Source organism: Pipra filicauda, unplaced genomic scaffold (genome assembly GCF_003945595.2).
Source record: "Pipra filicauda isolate LSUMZ 115617 unplaced genomic scaffold, ASM394559v2 scaffold431_size579624_pilon, whole genome shotgun sequence".
NCBI classification, from domain to species: Eukaryota; Metazoa; Chordata; class Aves; order Passeriformes; family Pipridae; genus Pipra; species Pipra filicauda.
In genome coordinates this window covers 482,527-506,978 of record NW_024104567.1, presented here as the reverse complement: position 1 = coordinate 506,978, position 24,452 = coordinate 482,527, and the positions used below count along the sequence as shown (strand labels likewise).

Genomic DNA, 24,452 nt, shown 5'->3' with positions numbered 1-24,452 from the left:
CCTCCGGAAACTGAAATTGAGGACACTGGTCCAGGTTTCTGGGCTCGGGGTTGCTGTAACTGCCTGAACTGCCTCCTCTCTCTGCCCATCATTGATCGGAGCAGCACAACTGCTGCAGAGGCCCTTTGTAACAGTCTTGACTGAGGTTCCTGGGCGTGAAAACTCACCATCGGCACGCCCCGGCTGGGGCTGCAGTGCGGTGTGCCCGGCTCGGACACGGGTGTTCCGCCGATCCGAGGCTCGCAGGACACACTCAGGGGTATCCGGGGCGCCGGGCAGGGATGGGCGTTCCTTGGTGCCCGTAGTGGCCGTGCGGGCTCTGAGCGCCAGCCCCGCGCCAGCTGCGGCCTCCCGAAGAGAGGAGGCTTTTCCCTGGTTCCGGCTCAGCTCTGTCCCTGTCCCTGTCTGTCTCTGTCCCCGGCGCTGCCCCGGCTCGTCTCTGTCTCTGTCCCTGTCCCTGTCTGTCCCTGTCCTCGGCGCTGCCCCGGCTCGTCTCTGTCTCTGTCCCTGTCCCTGTCTGTCCCTGTCCTCGGCGCTGCCCCGGCTCGTCTCTGTCTCTGTCCCTGTCCCTGTCTGTCTCTGTCCCCGGCACTGCCCCGGCTCGTCTCTGTCTCTGTCCCTGTCCCTGTCTGTCCCTGTCCTCGGCGCTGCCCCGGCTCGTCTCTGTCCCTGTCCCTGTCCCTGTCTGTCCCTGTCCCCGGCACTGCCCCGGCTCGTCCCTGTCCCTGTCCCTGTCTGTCCCTGTCCCCGGCGCTGCCCCGGCTCGTCTCTGTCCCTGTCCCCGGCGCTGCCCCGGCTCGTCCCTGTCCCTGTCCCTGTCTGTCCCTGTCTGTCCCTGTCCCCGGCGCTGCCCCGGCTCGTCTCTGTCTCTGTCCCTGTCGCGGCCGCTCCTCTGAGCGCGGGCGCCGAGGGCGGGGCCAGTAGCGGGGACGGGACACGTGTCCACTTAAGCCCCGCCCATCACTGGCCCCGCCCCACTGGCTCGTGCCGCGCGGGGGCCGCCGGGAGCGCGCCCTTCCCATGGTGCCCCGCGGCGGCTGAATGGGGCAGAGCCAAGATGGCGGCGGGCGCGGCCCCGGCGGGCGGAGGCGCCCTGTTCGAGTGCCCGAGCTGGTGAGAGGGGCCGGCGGGGCGGGAGCCGCGCCCTCGGGGCCACCGAGCCGGGGCGGGGCCGGCGGGGGCCGGGCAGGAGCGCGGCCCTGCGGGGGCCGCTGTCGGCAGCGGTGCGGGCCCTGCCCGCGGGGCTGGGGCTGTTCCCGGGGCTCGGACGGAACACGCGGTGTGGTACAAATTAAATATCCTGCTCAGGGGATGTGTCCGGTGCGGGGAATCTGCCAGCTTGAAACCAGCCCGGGTCGTTTAGTATATTGAGTTAAGAGGTCAGGGCCGAATGAAGTGTTTGAGAAGCACCGGGCCTGTGAATTGGGCGGGTGGGGGCCGTGGAAGGGAGGGATCCCGTGAAATCCCCCGGCCTGCGCTCCTGCCGGGAGCAGAGCCTGGATCAGGGGCCCGTCGCTCGTGTACTTTGGGTGTTTTCGGTGCATCACGGAAGCAATCTCGCTGCGCGGTCTCTGGGTGCCCGAGCAGCGGGGCGGGCGCGGTTGTGTTTTAAATGGCCCGGACAATGACACACCATCGTACCCGAGAGCGGGAGCAGCTGTGCCAGCCCGCCCTGCCCACAGCCGCGGTACCTCAGTGCCCCGGGACAGTGCCCAGTGCGTGCACACAGAGCAAGCATGCTTTCTAATTTTGACCTGGTTTGTAAGTGCCTGCTTTAGGTGGTAAAGCCATTTAACACTCTCGTGGAAAAGAATTCCTCGTGTATTTTAGGATCTTGTTTGTGCTGAACATACACAACAACAAACATCTACATGAGGCAGGGTGGTGTTCCATAAGGTGATGACACAATAGAGTAGATAAAGCAAGAAATTATTCTGGATATTCAACTTGAAATTTGAAGTATCATCTGTTTTATTTTTTTCTTAGTGTTTTTATACAACAGTGATTACAACATGTATTATATTCCCTGGTAAATTGGAATGTCTTGTGCCTTTGAAAGCTGTAGATGGAACAGCTTGTGAAATGCTTGGTCTCAGTGGCTTGGATGGTATTGCAGAAGAATTCCTAAAGAAATCCCATCTGAAGGGGAGGCTTGGAATACCTGTACCTGTGAGGGCCTCCTCAGGTACCTGTTTTGTGGCTTTAGCTGCAGCAGGGCAGGGTCTGACAGAGCTCCCCGCTGCCCTGGTGTGGTTCTGGAGCACAGTGTGTTGTGCTGAGTGAGAAATGGGATCCAGGAGATGATCCAAGCCAGGGGGGCACAGCCGAGCAGCAAGGGGGGCATGTTTGGGTGCCTGTTTTATTCTGACAGTTCTAAGATTTTTGGTAATTTGGTTTTTGCAGCCTGAATGTCCTTTTACAATAATAATCCAAAATCCTTCTTGGGTGCAGCAAAGCTCTTGTTGGACTCTCTCCTTATACATTCTAAGGAAGCTCTTTGTTTTCCCTCAGGCTTCTGCACATTGTAATAGTTTCAGGGACCAAGTTTGGTCCAGCTGATCCTGTGTTTGTACATGTGTAGTAAAGGAGTGCCTGATACAACTTGGTCTTGTCTAACTGGCACGTGTAGATGTGGCAGCTAATATTGGTGAAAGATTTGTGTGAAAAAAATTAACATTTTCCCTTAATGCTTCTTTTGAAATGGGTAAGCTGTTGTTTCCTGAGTGTAAAAACAAAAAAGTAAACTAGCAGTAAGCCAGTCTGGAGAACTTACAGTCAGTGTGTGTGTTCTGTGAACCCAGATGGAAAGTGTTGGGTCTTTGTGGCTTGCCCCTCTAGTAGCAAGGAGCTCTCCTATCAGGGATTGATTTGTTTCTGGTTTATCTTTACAGTCTGCAAAACAAGTAGAATATATTTCGTGTTAAAGCTTTGGATGCTTTCTACTGACATTTACTGAACTGAGGATTCCAGCTCATGGTTTAAAAGTGTCTGTTCCTTTCAGAGCAAACCAGAGCACACACAGGTATGGTGTGGAATCAGTGATGGGCCTCTGGGATTCTCCAGAGTGGGGATGGTTTGCAGTAGCAGGCTTGGACCAATAATGGGGTCATTCAAAGTTCTGACTTAATGGAAAGTCTTAGTGCAAATGTGTCCTGCAGGAAACCTGGTCTCATCCAAGCACCAAAAAGTCTCCTGCACAGGCAGCACTGCAGTTCTTTGTACCAAGAGCTTTGGGTGACCAAGAGCTCGGAGCTGCAGAGAGTCTTCATGGCCAGTAGCAGCTTCTTCTGTAGTGAATTTTCTTCAGTCTCATGGACCTGTATTAAAATGAAAATCACAGGCTTTACCTGTCTATTTTGCTGCCTCTAGTGGAAGTTGGCTGGGGGCTGTGAGCACCAGTCATATAACAAGTATATCTTAAATATAATCGAAAGGAATAGGTTTTTTTCTTTGCCTTTAAATTGTTCCCCATGCTTTTGGGGTTTGCCTCCATCATTGTACCTCTTCCCTAACATGGATAGTGTTTGAGTACCCCATTTCCAGAAAAGACTTCTGCACCAAAGTTCACAGCTTTTACTAGGCTTAAGTTGTGGCTTTGATTTAGTTTTTGTGCTGTTATATGTTACTTCTTTGTAGCCCATAAAATACTTGTTTTTTCTTTCCTTGTGTTTCCAGCAGTTAAACTTGCTCAAGACAGATGAAAAACACTGGTTCCATCTGAATAGTACTTGCTGATGCCAGAACTTGTTTATGCCTGTACTGTAACTGCTCCATACATATTACAGATTTGAGCTGTGCATTTACAGGTGGAATAAAGATGTTGCCGGTACTTCCTATGCATTAAAATTTAGCCATACTATGAGACTAACAAATGTCTTTAGACAACAATTACATATCCTAGTTTTATTAAGAGTTTTGCAAACCTTTTGGGATGGTTTTAGAGGGTAAAAGTGACTTCTGTGAGGTGCAAATTATCTGATGTGTAGGTCTGAAGTACACCAGATGTTTAATGGATACTGCCTGCCTCTCCTTTTGTCCTGGTGTAATTTGCATTTGGAATTCTGAATTTCTTTACTCTGTCTTGACGCACCAGTAGTGGGGATGTCAGGCTTGTCCTGGAATGGCACATTTGAAATAGTTTGTTTTAAAAGCATCAATTGTTTCTCTTCAGTTTCCTTGAGCCAAGAACTGACTATTCCTGGCAATGCTTTTACACAGATTTCTGGAGATGAGCTCCAGAGTTCTGAAAATTCCACCCTGTCCTTGAAGTCGGGCATGAAGGTGTGTACAATAGTCACAGAGGCCACCATTTTAGGGTGTGGCTAAATTAAGGCTCTGAGTCCATGTTTAGAAACCAAACGAATTGACCTAATTTTGAATTAACACAACAGAATTAAAGCTGTCCTGTCTATGTCCTTAATAGCTGCAACTCAGAATTTCTCTTGGTGACTTACTTCAGTGTTGCTGCAGAGTTTCAGCTGGATGTGGGTGTTGTAACCCTGCTGGCATGTCAGCATTGAATCTTTGTCTTGGGGAGGAGATCCTGCCAGCTGATTTGTGAAACTTCAGTGCTGTTACTCGGCCACTGTAGCCACCATCACATCCCAGAGTGTTGATGGCCTTGTCCTCCCTTTCCAAAATGGTTTGTCATTGTTACTCAATATGTTCCTTGCAGGCTTGACCTTAGCTTGGGCTTCTCTTTCTCTTTTTGCTCATCTGTCCCTGCTATTTCCCATTGCTCTGTAGTTCTGCAGTGGAGGGTTTGCCATCAAGGGCAGCAATAATCTGTTCAGTTCCTCTCAGAACCATCCAGACATACGGCACAGAGACGTGGCCTGGCCTGTGGAGCATGAGGTGGTGAAAGCAAAGAAACACATTTTTTTGCTTCTGGTACAAAAGAAAGATTTCTTTGCTTGTAGCTGTTTTAATCTTTTAAAAACCTGTGCTGGAATTTGTTTTTGTTCAGTGGTATCCCTTGTAAATATTTAATTACTGATTGTTGTAAGCAGTTGATGTCTTCCATAAGGCCAGCAAATTCATGGATGCAGCTGCTGCGGGAAAATCTGAGCATCACCTGCTCGACTGTGTAGGGAAGGGACTAATTATTCATGGCAGGAAAGCAGAGGTGCTGTGTCTGCCAAAGCCTGACAGTCAGATGGGCCGGCTCTCTTCAAGACTGTTACTTACAGGACACACAGGAAACAATCATTTTAGGAAACAATCATTTTAGGAAGCAATAGAGGGATTCATACAAGAACCATGAATTTATAGGGAATTGACTTTGAGGAGGTAATAACAGTTGAACAGTCTGTGGGCTGACCCTATTAGTGTTGGGGTTTTTTATTAATTACCTTGACAAAAGTGACCACAACACTCATTGGTGACATAAGTGTGGTCAGCATAGAGGCCAGAGAATTATCCGGTCCTTGTGGTATAATTTGAAGACCAGAACTGTAAAAACAAGATAAAGTGCAGAAGCGAATGATGGAAAATGGGGACTAAGAACAACAACTACTTCAAGCCATAAAGTAACTATTCAGAAGTAAAAGGACACAAGTTTATATTCAGAAATAAGAGAACAGATACACAAATATGTCAGCTGAGCACAGGGTGACCGTCAGTCACCAGTAACACAACTGTTCAAAAATTAGTGAAAAGATTTAATACTGTACCTGATACGTAATAATTTGGGGTAATCCCAAGCACATACACAGGCTGGGTGAAGAATGGATGCAGAGCAGCCCTGAGGAGAAGGACTTGGGGGTGTTGGTTGATGAGATGCTCACATGCCCTGGCCACATCCACTGGCAGCCCAGAAACCCTTCCTGTGCTGGGCTGATCCCACAGTGTGGACAGCAGGGGAGAGAGGGATTCTGCCCCTCTGCTTTCATGAGAGCCCACCTGCAGTGCTGCCTCCAGCTCTAGGGCCCCCAACATAGGGAGGACTCGAAGCTGCTGGAGAGAGTCCAGAGAAGGCCGTGGTGACAGTCTGGGGGGGCTGGAGCCCCTCTGCTCTGGAGCCAGGCTGGGAGAGCTGGGGATGTTCACCTGGAGAAGAAAGGCTTTGGGGAGACCTTAGAGCCCTTCCAGTGCCTAAAGGGGCTCCAGGAGAGCTGGAGAGGGACTGGGGACAAGGGATAGAGGGACAAGACAAGGGGGAAATGGTTTTCCACTGACATAGGGCAGGGATAGAGGGGATATTGGGAAGAAATTCTTCCCTGTGAAGGTAGTGAGGCCCTGGCACAGGTTGCCACAGAGAAGCTGTGGCTCCCCCATCCCTGGAAGTGTCCAAGGCCAGGTTGGAGCAACCTGGGCTAGTGGGAGGTGTCCCTGTCCATGGCAGGGGGTGGAACAAGCTGAGCTTTGAGGTCCCTTCCAACCCAAACCAGTCTGGGATTCTGTGTGTGAGGTAGAGAAGTGTCAGTGCTGTTGTAGAAGGTGCTCATGAAAATGTGTAGTCTGTGTTAATTGTACTTATTAAAGCTTATCTGTACTTCAAAAAGGGATTTTTTTTTTTATAATTGAAGAGAAAAAACAAGAAACATAAGAATGGAAATTAAAGGATTTGATCAAAAAATTAGTACGGAAATCAAGCTGTCAGAATAACAAAGCTTTGGAATGACTTCCTGGTAGGTATAAAGGTTACAGTCCTGTCTTCTTCTGATTTCTACAGGTAAATTACAGTGCCAGTATACCTGTTCTCACTCTGAAAATGTAGGAATAATCTTATGAAATAATTGTTGCATTGTTGCTCACTACTTAATACTCATTTTCCTATTTAATTCAGTGCCATTTAAATTAATTTTTGATATCATAAAACCTGTAATTCTCTCTAATAGAATATTTATGGCCTTGCTCTCAGAAATTAAATTTTGTATTCAATTTCCAAATTTGACTGTGTTCCGTGGAGACTTTGTTCCTGAGTAGGTAATGAAGGGAACCAGAGTGAGCCAGTAAAATCTAGTTCTGTGTGAAACTGCATTTGTAACAAGAAAAGGTGCACAGTGCCAAGGTAAAGTTGGGCAAATGCTTTAATCCAAGTGGAATGCTTTGTTTGGTCAAAGCAGCCGCGTTTCTCATCAGAAATATTCCATAAAACAATGCATTTTTTTTCTACATTCAGGAAGGGTCTGTAATATCCAGTCTGAACCACAAGCTTTTTAAACTTTGTTTCTTACAACTGGAAGTTTAGCCAGAATAATGTTTCTAAGAGCAGAGGAAGTTGTCTCCTGAGCAGGCTCCAGTGCTGGCCTGGGCTCAGCTCCTGTGCTGTGTGTTATGCTCTGAGAAGGGCACAGCACTCGTTTCCATTACCAGTGCACACGATCCACAACAACTCTGTGATCAACCAACATCTCAGTGAGAGAAGGATTTTATTTATTCTGATTTCTTTCTGTAGAGAAGAGCATAAAGCCAGCCGAAATCATTGGAAACAACAGCTCAGAGGGTTTCCTGTCACACTGTGCATCAGTGTGACATCCCATCCTCTTTTGTGCTTTGACCATCAGGCACAAAGGATTTAGGGAGCTCTTGAGAGTGCCTGGCTGAAGCCACTTGAGGTTTGCAGTTTGTCACTCTTTTTATCAGTTCTTAAGAACTTTCTGACACTTCTTTGAGTTCCTTGGACTCATAGTGAAGAAAATCTCTGATGTGGTATGTCCTGATCCAGAGAATTCCTTTAATGATAGTGTCCATGGCCATGTTCTCCGTGCCAATCAGCTCTGTGAATTTTCTGGAAGGCTTCACTTCTCCCTGGAAGCTTTGGCAATTCAGGGGGTGGTCTGAGCATGCTGTGTCTCCATTAAACTCACTCAACTAGTGACCAGCAGTAGGTTCCCAGGTGTTACTTCCAGGTCACTTGCAGGATGCTGCTCTGTGGAGGCCGGAGATTTGCAGGCATTGGGGACTGTGATGCACTGTCTGGAGGGTACAGAACAGCTGCTTGTTGTCCATTTTTAAATGTGCTGGAGCAGAGTTCTGATGGGAGAGCACTGGGCTTGGGGCAGTGCTAAGGGCTGTCCCTGTGTCTTCTGTGGAGGGGACAGTCTGCTGACCTCAAGTAATTCTTCATCCTTCAGAACAATGTAGGAAAATTAGTTTAGTGGATATTTTAGTGGATATATTAGTTTAGTGGATATATTAGTTAGTGGAAGAGGACTTTTTTCTTTTAATATTGGAAATAAGATGGAAAAAACTGCTTTCCTGTAACAGCACAGGGCCAGCTTTCTAACAAACTTTCTTCTAGTAGATTTTCGTGAGAGATTTCCTTTCGTGTTTTACTCCTTGATCCATGAGGTGAGAGGTGTGATAAGGCAGAGCATGTGAGGGGCGGCTGATAGTTCCAAATCTAGCCATTACTTCTGATCTTTGGTGACTCTGGAACTAATTAGTTTAGAATTTAAAACTGGAAAATCTTTCTACTTTTTTTCATTAAAAGGCTTTTAAAGTATTTAAGTTTGGCAGCCCGAACTGTGACATTGATTTAATCTGTTCCAAAGGTGTTTTCTAACAGAAATTACTTCTGTGAGTTTGTTTTCATGGTATCATAATCAGTATTTACAGCCTTCCTGTGTTCAGTGTTTTGCAGGAATGGGTAGATAGGGGAAATATTGCCTACAAAGGATTCTCAGTCCAAAAGAAGCCAGAGAATAGGTACATTTTTCCAGCAGTTTAATCCATAGCTGAAGACACTGCCTTGTGCTACTGCTGGGCTTGTTTTATGAGTTCAAAATAAGTTGAAGGTAAAGGCAGAGTAAAAATAACAGCAAGGGTGAAAGTAAAAATAGAGGTGGCAATGAAAAATCAGAGCTGATATATGGCAAAAGATGACTGTCAGACAGGAGTCAGCTTACAGAAGAGGACAATAGTTGTGCTACAGCACTTGGGAGCTCTCCTGTGACCTGTCAGGTACAGGGAGGGCGTTGCTAAAATGTGTGTTGGGACAGACTGACCATTGAGTATCCAGGAAGAGATCACTGAAAGGAAAAGCAGAGACCAGGCTGAATAAGAAGTAGACTTACCTGTAGAATGACTTTGTTGAGAGGTTTAACTATGTGGAAAGAAAAAACAAAGGTTGGGGAAGCAGCTGTTGTTTGATCAGAGTAAGGCAGCCGTGTAAAAATTATCAAAAGTTGCGTTGCAGAACTTGGCAATTTCAGAGGACTGGGGAAAAACAAGTTTTCCAGTGCTCAGGGGCAGAAAGAGGAAATAGTGAGAAGTGGACACGAATCCGTGACAGGAACCTGTCAGTGCAAACTGAGCACTGAGATCTGCAGGGAGCACAAGAGGAGACAGCAGTGCTCAGGTGTAGCCTGGCTGTAAGATCCTTGAGTAGTGCTTAAGAGGAGGCAGTTCCCTGACTGGTCTGTCCCCCACACCACCATAATCCTGTTTCTAGAAGCAGTCACTGCTTCAGCAGATTGTCCTGGAGCTTCGCAATCTCTGCTTTTGCTGCTGCCATTCATTCATCCATCAGTATTAACCATGTGCTCATTAGGGTGGTATATCCACAGTCGTAGAGAAGGGCCTGGCAAGAAAACTTGTCCAAGTCCCAACTGACAAATTCAGAAAGGGACAGAGAGATCTGGGCAGGCTGATGTAATGGATTGGGAGCAGCAATATTGCTTGGGAAAGAAATGAAGTAGCAATAACAGAAGACTGTATTGTATTAAGTTACTGAGGAGAACTGACCTGGGGACACAGAAGAAACCATCACGTTTTAAGGCACATCCCAGAAATGTGAACATCTGTATTTAACCCCCTCAAACAACTTCAGTTACCAGTTACCTTCAGTTACCTTGTTTTCTTCTCCAGCCACCCTGAGGACATGGCTGCCCGCTGTCACTGTTTCCTGGGCTGGCTCCATGCAGGGAGCAGAATGGGAATGTGATCTCTGGAGTTCCTCAGAAGGGCAGTGGTGCAGCTGAGAACTGGGTCACTGCTGCTGCCTACCCAGAAAGCTGGTCCAGCCTCAGAGACAAACTGCAGTGTTATCCGTGAGGAAGTGCTAGAGATGCAGACTTTGAGAGATCTGAGTGGAAAAAGAGCCTTTGCTGCCGACACCAAAGATCCCATGTGGTGCAGGGCAGGGTGTTGGTACCCCGAGGGTGTTGTGGGTTTGAGCATTGCAAATGCCCAGTACCCTTCTGCTGATCCCCATGGGTTCTCCCACGTGCTGGCATCTTGCTGTGCCCCGCTGAGTCCCACAGGCTCTGTGCTGTGTTTCCAGGTGGCAATAATGCTGGCTGACAGGTGCATCTGCCCTCAGGAGGTGAGCAGGGAGGAGCTGTAGGGCTGGGGGAGCTGAGCTGCTGTTGGGGTAGAAGAGGATTATGCTGCTGTCCCCTGGTGGGACCCCTCTGGTACTGGAGTCTGTTCTGTGCGATCATAGGTGAGCCTGGAGGAGCTCTGGCAATTGGACAACACCTTTATAATATTACAGGGGTGTGCAGAGACCTTTTTGGGGGGGTTTGCCGTTACCAGTAGGGGAGGGAAGGGTGGTAGAAATTCCTGTTCCACTCAGAAGCCAAGGGTAGAGATGTGCTGTTTTGAAGGTGACATGAGAAAAGAGAGCCCTTGAACAAACAGTCCCAGCTTACCCCCTTCTCTACCTGTTAGTCTCTTCCTGCCTTATATCAAGTTCTCTCAGGAGCTGCTCTCTTGTGTAAATCAACTGGTCTCCACCTGGAGAGGTAAAGCCTCACATCCTGTTACCTTCACTCTTCCCATAAAAAATCTTTGTTTATGTGTTTTCAGAAGGAATCTGCAGGGAGGAAAAGAAAATTATGGGATTTTCATATTTTCCCCAAAATACTTCTGCTTACATTTGTGTAGGTTTGGTCTGAGCTCAAATAGAGTTTTAGCTCCAACACTAATAAACTTTTTATTAAATGTTTTGATACTATATTTTGCCTTTCTTTATTTTCCAGGGCAGGAAAACCACCACCTGGCTTACACCTGGATGTAGTCAAAGGAGACAAACTCATTGAGGTATGGAAATTGGGTTTGATGGATTTGGTGTGTCATGTACATAGGCACCAGCAGTAGAACATTTCCCAGCATTTTCCACACTTACTCATAGGTATTTCCTTTCTCTCTTGTATTCATTATTTTCAAATCAGTTTGTTTTGCTCTGAAACTTCAGAATGAAGTGACTTTTCCCTTGCCTGTGCTTTAAAGGCAGCCTCGTGCCATGCAGGGCTTTCATCGTTTATCTCCCAATTAACTGCACTGATTGAAGGGATACAGCACTGCAGGGCTCAGCAAGCAGTGACACAATTATTGAACATCAAACCTGCCCTAGTAAGAGAGACAAAAAATAAAATGTTTGTAAGGGAGACTCCATACTTTGCAGAACCTGATTTCTTCCAAACTTCATTTTGGACCAACGTTGACATTTTCTTCCCTATAAGATACTTGCACAGGAGGTGCCAGACTGCAGCAGAAGGCACATTGTCCTAGGAACTTCAAGAGCAGGAATTGAATAACGTGGTCAAGAAATCTCAGATACAGAAGAGTAAAAGTAAAAGCTCTTCCCTTTGTACCACTTGTTTTGAGAAACCTGTCTGTTCAGTTAATTTTTTATTTTATAGTAAGGTTAACCAGGCACCCTGTATTTTGTAGGAGTGCTGCCCTGTCCTACAGTATGAAACACAGTTGGATTTTTCCTCCCACATTCAGGATCTGTGAACATCTCAGATACAGCAGGTTAATTTTATTACAGCAAAGGAATTTGTCTGTTGTGCACCACCTCATTCTCTATTTCATATTTTGTCTTATGTCACACTTAATGAATAAAGGAAAGTCTCTAACAGGGTTGACAGAGAGGACCCAAACCAGTGAATGTATTTTAGGTGCGGAGAGACTCCTAACTTGCAGTTGGCTAAAACAGAAATTTTTCTGGCCAGGAAAACTTTGCAAAGCTGAGCCAACTTTTCTGAACAAAAATTGGAAAATTAAGAAACCAGTGTTAGATCAAGATTTAGGTAGCTTAAAATCTTTGCTGGTATTTAGCGTATGCTACCACAGAAGCATGAGACAGTATTAAGTGTTCCTTCTGGTGTCTAGCAGCACAGATTTACTGTTTGGAATTTGGTTGAGTTACCAGTGTATGCTTTGCATAGGAGAGCAGATAGAGATGTCACAAATAGGTGTCTCATAAATAAACTTGTGTTTTCTCAGGCCAGAAACCTGTAAAATGAGGCTTTTCTTTATAGTCCGTTGCTGTTTTGAGAGAGTGCTCTTACTCTGGATTTAAAGACAAGAAATTGGCAAAGCCAGTCTTGACCTGAGAGATCTTCGTTCAGCATTCATTGGAAAGGAGATAGATACTGGCACACACGTACTGCACATTTAGAGCAGCTTCTTTGTCCTACAGGATGTGGCTGAGCTGGTTCATACCAGGACTCCAGGACTCTCCTTCACCAACACTGTGGCTCTCAAACCCTTTGCGTTGCGATTGTCTTGGAACCCTGGGCCGTGTTTTCGGCCTCTCCTGCTTCTGTTACGTGTTCAGAATCATGTTCGAGCTTGGAGAGCTGCAGCAGGATTGTTCCTGAGCTCAGCCTTCTCAATGCCACACACTTGCTTGTGCAGCTGCTTTGGGCCTTGCACTGTGTGTAGGTGATGGCTTCAGTCCTCTAGTCTGTGGTGGTTACCTGAAACAAGGTCCTGTGTGTGTGCATGGGAACTGTGCAGCAACTGAGCAGCACTTGGATGTGATCCACATGTTTCCCTGTTCGGTACAGCTGGCAAAGAGTTCTCCAGTTTTATCTGTCGTGGCAGGCAGCAGTAGCCAAGGAAGAGAGCTGTTAAATCCCGTGGGTTACTGAGCACTTGGTACTAACCGAGCCATCGGTGTCCCAGCCTTGTGCCGAGGCCTGAGGGTCACCCTGTGATCGCTGGGTCTGCAAAGTGCAACAGCAAAACAAGCCATGCAGTGTTTAAGCTCAGTGTGTGAAGGAAGACACTGGGTTATAGCTCAGAGGCACAGAACATTTTGGAAACATTATCTTGAAATAAAGTCAATAGAATTATTTTCTCTGATGGTGATTTGTTGCATTTCCAATTTATGAATTTGTGTCTTTGAAAAACTCTTGAAGTGCTGTCCAGTCAGGGACAGGTTTGTGTGTTCGTGTGTAACAGGTGCAAATGAAAACTTACAGGATGCTTTTGGTGTCAGTTGTGGGCAAAAATAAGAAATTGTTTGGCCAACTTTTATGATACTTGAAATCATGAGATAACTGCTTGTGGAGCTGAGCACTGTTTGTGGAGGAATGAATCAGCTTCTGAAGATCCACTTGTTCTTATCAGAGCTGTGTTAACACAGGACTTTTTTTCAAATTCACAATTAAAGGAGAAGTTAGTGCTCGTCTTTCTTACAACATGGAATCATAGAATTCCTTAGTGCAAAGGTATTGAGCATGGGAAGAGTCAGGTACTGATCTAAATGAGTAAGGAACTGTGGAATATGGGACATAAATCCAATTCTGGGAAGCTGAATCCTCAGAGAACCTAACCAGGCTTCCTCAAAAGATGGGTTGTAACAAACAGTTATGGTGTTCTCAGATCAATAGCTGGATGAAACAACTCTGATCCCAAGAGAAAATATCAGTAAGACTCATGGAACAATGGTTAAGGCTTGCAGGGAAAAGCCTCGAAAGGGCACACTGGTGTGGGGAGTGTACAGGGAGGAGGTGGATGGATCTGTTTATAGGTGGGATAAAAAAAGTCAAATAAAATTCAACCAGAAAAGATGGAGGAGACCATGTACTAATTTAAGCTCTTCATCAGTGGCTTATACTTTCTGGTTAACTCTGAGGGGTCTTGTGAAAACCAGCGTTTGTAAAGAGACAGAAAGTGATGATAAAGTGCCCAGGTCAGGGCAGAACCCAGAAGACTCGATATAGTGATTTCTCATGTTTTTAATCTTATTCAGATTATTACACTGAGGCTTTGAGGTGTGTTGCTCTGCACCAAACACAGATGGATTCAGGGGAGACGCCTGCATGTTTTACATGTCCCAGCTGGAGGAAAATCACTTACATTTTGCGTTTGCACCTCATTTGTCATGAGACCATGTAGTTGCAGGTGAATTGCCAATTAAGCTGTGATTGCTGGTTTACCAAATGACATGTGGACTCACAAAGAAAACTTTTTTTGCGGTCTAAGCCTAAATATTGGCACTCTTGTGAATTTTCTGCCAGTTTGTGTATCACTGAGGAGGTTGATGAAGTTGTTATTCTTTCTAGCTGTTTTCATGTAACTGCTTGAAATTTAATATCTTGTAGTGCTGGTTGAAATTGGCCAGAAGTTGAGAAGTTATTTGGTTTAATAGATGTCAAGAGCTGATAGATACACACACTTTGATCACCTAAATACTCTTATTTTACGAAAGCAGGACAAAATATGTGAGTCGGTAGATTTTATAAAGCATTCGCTGTCATGAACTGGTGCTCATGTACCTTGAGCTGCTGAAGAATAAGACCTTTAACTAAGGGACCAGTTAATTGTAAATCATCCTGATGTATACAAGTGTGGAGTCAGGTTGTTCAATTAATTTCTAGTGACCTAAAAGAGTGAATAAACATACAGAAATAAATTAAATGCTTATTACTGAATACCAGATGGTGAGAACTTGCAGTGTTGGGGCTGATAGATGTTCAGCAGAACACTGGAAAATCCAACCTGGAAAACAGAGCAACCTTGGGGAAAAATTGGGAAAAAACTAGTGGGGAAGTGACGTGACTGTAGCAGTGCTAAAGCCTTGAAGTTCATAGTCGGTGGGCAGGTAAATAGATGTGACTTTGCAAGGTGACCTGTAGTAGAAGCTGAGGTCCCTGATGGGATTTTTGTCCTTGCAAATAAGGCGGAGGAGTATAAATACTGTGTCTTAATTCAAGCTGTCTCCTTATTTTCTCTATGACTTGGTGGTGCCACAGAATGAGGAACTCTCGGGATGGTCGTTGCGTCAGTCTGTCTGACAGCTCAGAAAAGCCCCAGAGCAGCCACCTGGACCTACTCAGATACACTGGCTTTTGTAGCTGAGCATGTGGTTTGTACCTGGCAGAACTAAGGAGGAAACACCTGCTGACTGGAATGGTGCTGCCAGAGAGGGGGATCCTCAGCATCAGCCACCCTACTGCTGTAACCCACAGCTTCCCTGGAGCAGCTGGGACACCCATCTGACCAAAAGCACACTGAACCAGTCCACTCAAACAGGGAAAGATTAACATGGGAAAAAAAGGCTTTGCAGCCTGAAAACTTGTCTCAGATGTGTGGCAGTGAGACTGAGGAGAGGATAGAGGCGCTGGGAATGGAGGGAGGGGGAGAAATCCATGTGCTCAAGCAGACAGAATGCTAGTTCATCTCAGCCTGGTTCATGAGGTTTTCTGATGGAAAATGTATCCTCAGCATTCCTTTGATGATGCTGTTGAAACGTGTGGGCTTTGTTAAATGTTTCAAAAAGCAGGAGAAGCCTGTTAACAGATGTGTAACGCACTGCCAGCCTTTACTTTGTCCACCTGGAGCAGGAAAATATAGATTAGATGAAGTTCTTGGGAGCCAGGGAGAAGGTTCTCCACCTGCCCTGCTCAGGTACTGTAGCATTCAGGTGCAAGAAGTTCCCTCAGCAACATGGTCTGGTAATGGAAATACTGCAGGACTTTGTCAGCATGTCCCTCACTTTATAGAGATGGTTTATGGAACTTATATTAAGGTTTCTAAGATCTTGTTTGAAGAAAAGATTAGAACTAGGATGAATAAAGAAGAAATGCCTAAAAGTAATGGTTTACTTGAATAGACTAATATGGATTCCTATCACAGCACATATTCAGTATAGTTTTGCATCTTTATACCAGAGGTCTGGAAACTCCTGCAGGTCCAGTTCTGTACAGAAGTATAATTTTGATGTTGTGTATCAGACCAGAGATCACTGAGCGTGGGTTCCTGCCTTGGACAGGGCCCAAGGTCAGCAATCGAGGAACGTGTTAAAATCTTTGGGTGCAGATGTGAGAGAGAATCTCTTGTGTGAGGCAGTCTCATGATTTGAAGAGGCTGTCTTGTGTTGGCTGGTAAAGAAGGAAATAACTGGGACTCTCACACATTCATCTCTTCTGATTTTACAAAGAGCAGATTTGAGTTTCTGTATTTACCAGTACCAGACTAAACTGAAATATTGATGAGCTGTTGATGCTTCATTTTGAATTTGCTCTGTTTATTCATGTTCTTGAATTTTTTCAGGAAGATCCAAAAGATTCTAGGAGTCTAATATGCTTCTCTGTTTGACATTCTACTCAGAAACTCATCATTGATGAGAAGAAATACTATCTCTTTGGGAGAAATCCTGATCTGTGCGATTTTACCATTGACCACCAGTCTTGCTCTCGGGTCCATGCTGCCTTGGTCTATCACAAACATCTCAAGAGGGTTTTCCTCATAGATCTGAACAGCAGTAAGTAGTGTGGCATTTAACCAGACAGAAGTGCAATATTTCAGTGCTTAAACATTCTGAATCTGAGACACTTTTTCCTTTCCCACTGTTGTTTGCACTGTGTGGACAGATGGATATAATCGGAATTTGCGTCCTAGGGAAAGATGGGCAAGGGTTAGAGCAAAGGAGTGTCTGCTCCAGTCAGCTTACATCTGCCTCAGTTCTTATTTAAAACATTTCTAGATTCTTAAAGAGGCAAAAGGAGAGGAGGAAAGCGACTTGACCTTCACAATTTTAGCAAATCCTTCTCTTGGGTGGTTTCCCAAGGTCTGAAACTTGTCATGTGGTTTTTTCCACTGTCTAGACATAGACATAGTACATTGGGACCTGCAGGAATACAGAAAGTAAAGGGTGTTTGTAATTGATTTCCATGACTTTTTGAGGACTTCTGGTGTGTGTTATCTCAGTGTGTGAGATGATGGGTACAATGTACATAGCCGATGCTCTCAGCAGTCCCTCAGTGCCTTGTACCTCAGAACAGTTGTTACAGTTTTTGAGATTCTCAAACTGGAGCTGGAATACAGTGAGCCCAGTCTGGTGACTAACAGACTCTTTTGCATTTTGACACCCTCAGCACATGGCACGTTCCTGGGTCACATCCGCCTGGAAGCCCACAAACCCCAGCAGATCCCCATCGACTCCACGGTGTCATTCGGAGCCTCCACCCGTGCGTACACCCTGCGCGAGAAGCCGCAGACGCTGCCGTCGGCGGTGAAGGGGGATGAGAAGATGGGTGGTGAGGATGAGGAGCTCAAGGGGCTGCTGGGCCTGCCAGAGGAGGAGACAGAACTGGATGTGAGTACGATGGCACACTGTGCCTCAGTGGCATTGCCAGCTAGGACAGCATTCCCTGCTTGTTTGCTTAAAGTTGTGGAATCATTTAGGTTGGAAAAGACCTTTAAGATCATCAAGTCCAACCATAAATCTGACACTGCCAAGCTGCTACAACTCACCCCTGTAGGCAAGGGTTCTTGTTAATAGATCCCTTGGGGCAGGTTAGAGTGAAATGACACCGAATGACTAGTGTTTATAAATACATATATATGTAGGGTTTATTTTAGAACAGTTTGTTTGCCATGGAAAGGAGGTCTGGAGCTGTTTGGGTTATTATTATCTATAGTAATATAGCTAAATAAAAGCATAAAAATAACACTTAAGAAAATATATAAGGAAAAGCTAGAAAGGATAAGAGCAGAAAGATCTCACCACCTATGGATCCAGTGATGAAACTTGATTGTTGCAATTTTGATGTCCATTGGCTGAAGTGATGGTCACAGACTTGATCTGTCGGGGGTGGGGGAAGCTCTTGAAACACAAAATCCAATGGATTAATGTAGGCTTAGGTTTACATGGGAATGCCCAGGTAACTCCCCTGGGGGGGGATTTGTTTTACACTGTCTGTTGCAAGCCTGTGGATCTGTTGCAACACTGTGGATCATGTACAATCCTCTGGTGGAAGGCCCCAGAAAAGTGCCCAAGGGGCACTTCGGGGGTCTTTGATGGTTTATGACACCTTGCAAGACATGACAGCTGCCTCTCACATCAGCATATTTGAGCCAGTAATGCCTCATCAGAAGGGATGAAAATCTTCAGGCCCAGGTGTGAATGTCCCAGTATCTCCCCCAGAGAGGGAGGGGAGTTTTCACCCCTGAGCCAGTTGTGTAAGGAAGGACATTGCCATGATAAAAAGCACTATCCCACCTCACAGGATGTGCTGCTTTTCAGCCTGTTCCCTTAACTGTCTCAAAGCCCAGATTGTCCCCTATGGTGGTGGATGTTCACCCCCTCTGCCCCTGAGCTGTTCCTTGCACATCATCAGCAAAGCACCTGCTGCTTTTGCAAATGGCCAGTTGTTTGAGCCATTAAACATTACCATTTCAGTCCCTCACACAGGCCCACCCCTAAACCATGTCCTTAAGTGCCACATCTACATGTGTTTTAAATACCTCCAGGGATGGTGCCTGAACTACTTCCCTGGGTAATACTTCTTTAGGTTCAGTTTCTTAATTTCTTGGCTGTGAAGATAGTCTGAGGTGCTTCTGCTGACAGATACACTTAAAGCATCTCGTCTGCCATGATAAACCTGTGATCATGTTGCTTCCCAGAATCAGGGACATAATAATCTTAATATCCCAGTGGTCATCTCACTAAGGCTTGCCAGGGCACACATGCTTCAGGTCGGGTGGTTTCCCACATTTTTCCCATTGTCAGATACCTGTGGGAGAAAGCAGTGTCTGTGGCATTCACAGGAATGTGGATGTTGGAAGGGAACTCTTAGAATCATCAACCAGCTCAAGCAGGGCCAGCTGGAGCGACTGCCCAGGATCGTGCTCAGTTCTGAATCTCTCTGCAGAGACCCCGCAGCCTCTCAGGGCAGCTCGTTGCAGCCCTGAAGCTCTGCTTCTTCCTTGGGGTCTGAAGTTGAAACTAAAGTGTGCTGTGGTCTTTTGATGTGCACAGTCACATGATTAAATCAGATTTCGTACACTAGTTGCTTAAACTCTTTCATCTCCAAATTTGCCATTAGAACCTGACAGAGTTTAATACAGCCCACAACAAGAGGATCTCCACACTGACCATTGAGGAAGGGAACTTGGACATCCAGAGGCCAAAGAGGAAACGGAAGAACTCCAGAGTGACGTTCAGTGATGACGATGAGATCATCAATCCGGGTAAGGACTTTGCTTTAATATTTAGCTGATGCTCTTCAGGACCTCCTTCTTATATTCTCATAGGGATTCCTCATGGCTGCATATGGATAAGGCAGTCAACATTTGGGATCAGCTGTTTCAGAGAAGCTGCCACGTTTCTCACTGAAGTCTTTGACCTCTCTCTTGTTTCTTCTGTTGTACCTGTAAAGTAATTGTGTGGTCTGTGCAGGATGGGGACATCACACTCAGCTTCATTGCTCAGTATTTTGTCAGATATTGGAAAAATGTCATGGGTCCAAAAGGAGGAAGGTTTACATTTTTTGCCTTCTTTAGAATATAAATGGGAATGGAACTTATTTGTTTTTCTTTGTCCCCTAATGCTTTACTTACCTGTTGCCTCCGGGGTATCTGTCTCCAGCTCAGAGGGTCTTTGCTACTTGTCTGTACATCTGAACCAGGTTGTCCTCAATCCTCATTCAAACTGATGCATCTGAACACATCCAATTCCAAATTAGTCTTTTTTTCTCCTTTAGCTGTTCTGTATTAATGGCATTCCTATCAATGATACTTTATATGGATAGTATTCCTGTTAATAAGAGTAGCTAATTAATGAGCCGGCATTTTGAAATATGGTGTGGAGGTGGTTCCACTGGCACAGTAGAGCACCCAGAGTGACCATTTTGGTTTATAAGGTGATGCAGTTCAGTGCTCAGAACATCCTAATGCAAATGCCAGTCATTCACATTGCAAAAAAAAAAAGATAATTTTTCCAGACTTTCAGGAACTTACATTGACTGCTTCTGACTCCTCCTTCAAGGACTTTGGGGACTGGCTGCTGTGCCTTTAGCATGTGCAGTGCCTTGTCAGCAGCAGCTTTCAGCCCAAACTCCAGCCTGTGTGATCCCAAACTGCCCATCCAGCTGCTCCCCTTCCCATTCTTCATTTGAGGGAAAGCATTCCTTACCAAGATGCCTGGTGAGCCACCTGGAGACAAAGCCACTGGGTGTCCCCTGAGCCCCATTCTTTATTTGGTCACACTTGTGCTCGCTGGGAAGTGCTGAAGTGCTGGCTTTGGGAGGAGAAGGTCTGTGTTCCAGTTTTCCCCGTGGGTTCTGCTTTGCCCGTGTCCTCACTGAAGGCATCGCTGTTCTTGCTTTGCAGAGGACGTGGACCCGTCTGTGGGGCGGTTCCGGAACATGGTACAGACAGCAGTGGTCCCTGTGAAGGTACGGAGTGACTCCCATGTTCCTCATTAACACCTTACATTGATGAACTCACTGTATGAAGTGCACCTTAGAAACAGACCGTTCCAAAGTGATGTCTGTGTTTCACAATTGTCTTTTTTTGCAAATTCGACCATTTCCCTTCAAACCCAGGTTTAGCTCTTTTCTTCAATAACACATGGAATCTGTGGTGATTTTTTTTTTCCTCCCAAAAACAGTTTACAGAAATTCGGTGCATTATTTCCAGACATCAGTTAAAATTGTGGGAAGTGTGGAAAATAGAAGGTAAAAACAAGAGGTTGTTTGTTTAAATACTGAGTGCTAAAGGTTTCATAAGGTTGTGTACTAGAACAAGCGGGTTTAGGCTTTGCTCCAAGATGAGTGTGTGTTGACAGTGCTCTATTTAATTGGAATATGTGAAGAGGAGGGAAGATCTGCAAAGCTTCAGAGCAGCTAAGCCACTATGTAACAGCAATTCCACTTGTTGCTGGTATAGACTAAATAACATCACATGGAGAAGGATACTTTTCCATAAGCCCAGACTGGTGGAGAAGATTCCAGTGATCAGGAGCAGAATTACCCAAATGATCTCAAAGTTGCAGTTTCTTTCTGTGGGGGAGGGCAGGTTTGTGTTATAACACTCTCAGGCACATGGTGGGATTGTTGGGGTGTCCTGTGCTGGGCCAGGAGTTGGACTGGATGATCCTTGTGGGTCCCTTCCGACCCAGGACATTCTATGAGTCTGCTGGCTAAAGACCTACTCAGTCTTCATTCAGGACAAGCTCAAGACTAGTAGGAGTATAGAGGAGGTGAAAAGGTGCTCAGGCTTCATCTGAGTTACACCTGAGCTTCAGCTTCTGTCACCCTTCCTGCATTGTGCATCTTTAAGAGTTTATTATTGTGGTTGTCAGGGAAACCCAGAAGAAAACTTGAGGGACAAAGACTGGGACATTGTAGGAACTTTGTATGTGGCAGATTTAGATGCCTTTTTGGGGGGAAATAGCCTTGGCAACGAGTTTGAAGAGCTTGATGGTTTCGTGCCTTTACAATAACTCTTTCAATACTTGTGCCTGCAGAAGAAGCGTCTGGAGAACGCGGGCTCGCTGCCCCCGGAGGACTCCACGTCCCGGCGCATGCAGAACTTCCCCTACAGCGGGGGCTTGTACGGGGGGCTGCCCCCCACCCACAGCGAGGCGGGGCCGCAGTCGCACGGCGTGCACGGCACCGCGCTCATCGGGGGGCTGCCCATGCCCTACCCCAACCTCGCCCCCGACGTGGACTTGACTCCAGTTGTGCCCTCCACAGTGAACATGAACCCGGCTCCAAACCCGGCCGTCTTCAACCCCGAAGCTGTGAATGAACCCAAGAAGAAGAAATATGCCAAGGAGGCCTGGCCGGGCAAGAAGCCGACCCCGTCCCTGCTGATCTGAGCTGGGCTGAGGGAGGGTGGGAGTCACCAACTCCACAAACTCTTCATGTGCGTCTTTTTAAACTTTCAGTGTTCTAACAGATGTAATACTGAGATTGGAGAAGTGAAATATCCTTTAAAGATCTGTCTTCAAACATTTTTATATGTCTGTTTAAAAAGAAAAATACAGCTCCCGGCTCCCTTTGAACCAAAATCCCTGCAGCCTTTTCTTAGCCACCACTGTCCCAGAGGTCTTCTCACTGAGTTTGGGTCCGCCAGTCAAAGAGGCAGTCACACAGTTCCATTCTTACTTATGGCATGGCCCTGCAGATCCGTGTGTTTTGGTGACAGGCTCGCTGTGGGTGACACTGTTCCTGCTGGACATGCTCACAGCAAATGTTTCTGGGGCCAAGCCTTGCAGAGTCCCATTGATAGGAGTTGTAAAACTTGCAGAATATAGGTCAGCTTTTATTTTTTATATTTTCAAAACCCACCAATGTGGGGCATTCTCTTTTCATTATTATTATTTTTAGTTTGCCTACAGCTTGTTTTAATTTCCATGTAAAACACTAGAGCATCCCATGAGTCGTAAGTTAAGATGGACAAGCAGTAGGTGGGTTCCTTAGCTTTGTTCCAGTGCTGCAGGGTGGGGGCTGTGGGATGGGTACTGGGTGCACAGGTCAGAGTGTCTGATGGGGAGACAGGCACTGTCTGCACTGTGCTGTGGTGCCAACAGCCCTGGTGACTCCCCTGGGATAACTCAGGGTGAGGTTAACACAGAGAACAGTTTCTTTTACATTTGGTGGCCCTTGTAACTCAGTGTCATTTTTATTTGCAAATGGAACTTTTAAGCTTAGCATATATGAGATGCAACAGGACACAAAGCTGAGCAGTTGTCAGCAGAGCCAGAGGACTGGTTCCCTTCCACACCTAAACCCCCAATCTGCAAATATTTTGGCTGCTGGGAATAGCAGGTGAGGATCAAGTGCTACTGAGATCCAGAATAGGAATTCTCAGTAGAGATAATAAAGCAGTGCACAAGCTGCTTCCATAATACCACATTTTTTGATTCCTTCATCACCTTTTCCCATTGAATAAAATGAGAAGCTTGATGGGTTTTTGCTCCAGCCCTTCAGATCTGTGGGCTTAGATTTGAAAATGATTCACATGTCCAGACACTGTGGCTGTACTTTACACAAGGTAAGGCCAGAGCTCTCTTATTCTTCGGTTTGCTCTGGGGTTTTTGTAAACTCTCTAGTGCAGTTCAGCTACAAGTCACATTCCTTTGTTGTTTGGGGGATCCAGAAAATGTGCACCAAAATGAGACCCTGCTCACTGTGTGCAGGACTGTGGCTGCCTGGTGAAGTAGTGCTGGGGTGCTGGATCAGTACTGTGTTCCTGTGCAGGGGGTGCTGGATAGTGCTGGAGCAGGGCTGTGTTCCAGTGCAGGGAGTACTGGATGCACCAGACCCTTTTGGGCAGATGCTCCAAAATCCAAGTGAGTTCTGCTCCGTGATTGCTTCTATCATGTCCCTGAGGTAAAGCTGCCCCGCTCACGAGAGCGATGGATTCAGAGACTGCTCTGTTCCCTCCTTGCACCATCTGTCCAGCTCACACTATTCCATGGGTGGTTCAGCACCTGCTCTATGATCCAGCTGTGCTGTTCTGTGTTTAGTTGCCATTGATGATTCAGCCCTCGGGCATTTGTTCTGCTTCCCAGCACTCCCACAATGACTCTCCAAATCTTTCTCCCTTTAGTCTGGCCTGTAGGATTTTCGTTTCCCACTCAGTTGCTTTCTGAAGGCAACTCTTTAGGATAAGAATAGTCAGGGCAAACAAAAGTTGAACAAGTTTTCTTCTTTTTCTGTTTTATTTTGGGGTTTTTTTGTCTGTTGGGGGGGTAGTTTTGGTTTCTTTGCAAGTGGCTCTTTGCAAGATTTTTCTTGACAAGGGAAGCTTCACTGCTCATTGTTTTTTAAAGCTCTTCTCCTCCCTGGCTCTGAACCAGCTCTCGTTATTTCAGAGCTTAGGGGCCACGGCTGGCCAGGAGGGGACAGGAACATCAAGGGGCTTTGTACAGACGTTTGTACACTTGTGTAATATGTAATAGGCCTTTTCACACTTCTGTTGAGCTTTTTAACTGTAACCTTTACTATGTTGTAAATTAAATGCGGATTTTGCCAGTTTGGAGTGTAGTGTGTTCGTTCCAGTCTGCACTGGTGCAGCTGAGGCTGCCCCTTATGGGGGGGCATGGGAGGATCCTGCCATGGCAAAGTGCCCTTCTCCCTGCAGGCCTTGTCCTGCCTCAGGCTGCAGCTCCTAAAGCTGCTCATGACCCTCTCTGCTGCCTCGTGCTGCACTTTGGCACGAGTGACACCTAACAGTGGATTTTGAACAGTGGTTGCCTTTGTTTTCCAAGTGGAGTTTTTCCTGATTCTGGCCTAATTCTCTCTGTAAGTTGTACTTCAGAGCCCAGCTCTGCTGCTCTCATTGCCCAGGCTGCTGCTCTGACACAGCATGGCCTTGGGCAGGCTCAGTCCCCTGTCCCTGGGGACGCTGCAGTGAGAAACACCAACCTGGGCCCTGGTTACAGAGAGCCAGAGACCCCTGCACAGGGTTGAGAGGGACTCCCCAGCTTTGATGAAATCAGCAATACTTATGCTCTACATAATTTTTTTCCC

General features: G+C 46.3%; 1 protein-coding gene and 1 non-coding gene across 2 annotated transcripts; both read left to right on the top strand.

The window, feature by feature from the left end:
* Nucleotides 1–1,007: 1,007 nt before the first annotated feature.
* Nucleotides 1,008–23,955, top strand: PPP1R8 (protein phosphatase 1 regulatory subunit 8). The gene is made up of 7 exons (XM_027713612.2): nt 1,008–1,113; nt 10,929–10,989; nt 16,297–16,450; nt 17,064–17,284; nt 19,017–19,161; nt 20,302–20,366; nt 21,440–23,955. The coding sequence occupies exons 1-7, from the start codon at nt 1,058–1,060 to the stop codon at nt 21,791–21,793; spliced, it is 1,056 nt and encodes a 351-aa protein (XP_027569413.1). The 5' UTR covers nt 1,008–1,057; the 3' UTR covers nt 21,794–23,955.
* LOC113983985 lies at nt 12,829–12,993 on the top strand. Its single transcript, XR_003539323.1, has one exon.
* Nucleotides 23,956–24,452: the final 497 nt, after the last annotated feature.

Bases quoted from the DNA above. Each gene is read 5' to 3' on its own strand.
- PPP1R8 (XM_027713612.2), top strand. From the start codon at position 1,058: ATGGCGGCGGGCGCGGCCCCGGCGGGCGGAGGCGCCCTGTTCGAGTGC. The intron at 10,990-16,296 runs GTATGGAAATTG...CATTCTACTCAG, and splicing joins AAGGAGACAAACTCATTGAG to AAACTCATCATTGATGAGAA. The intron at 16,451-17,063 runs GTAAGTAGTGTG...TGACACCCTCAG, and splicing joins CCTCATAGATCTGAACAGCA to CACATGGCACGTTCCTGGGT.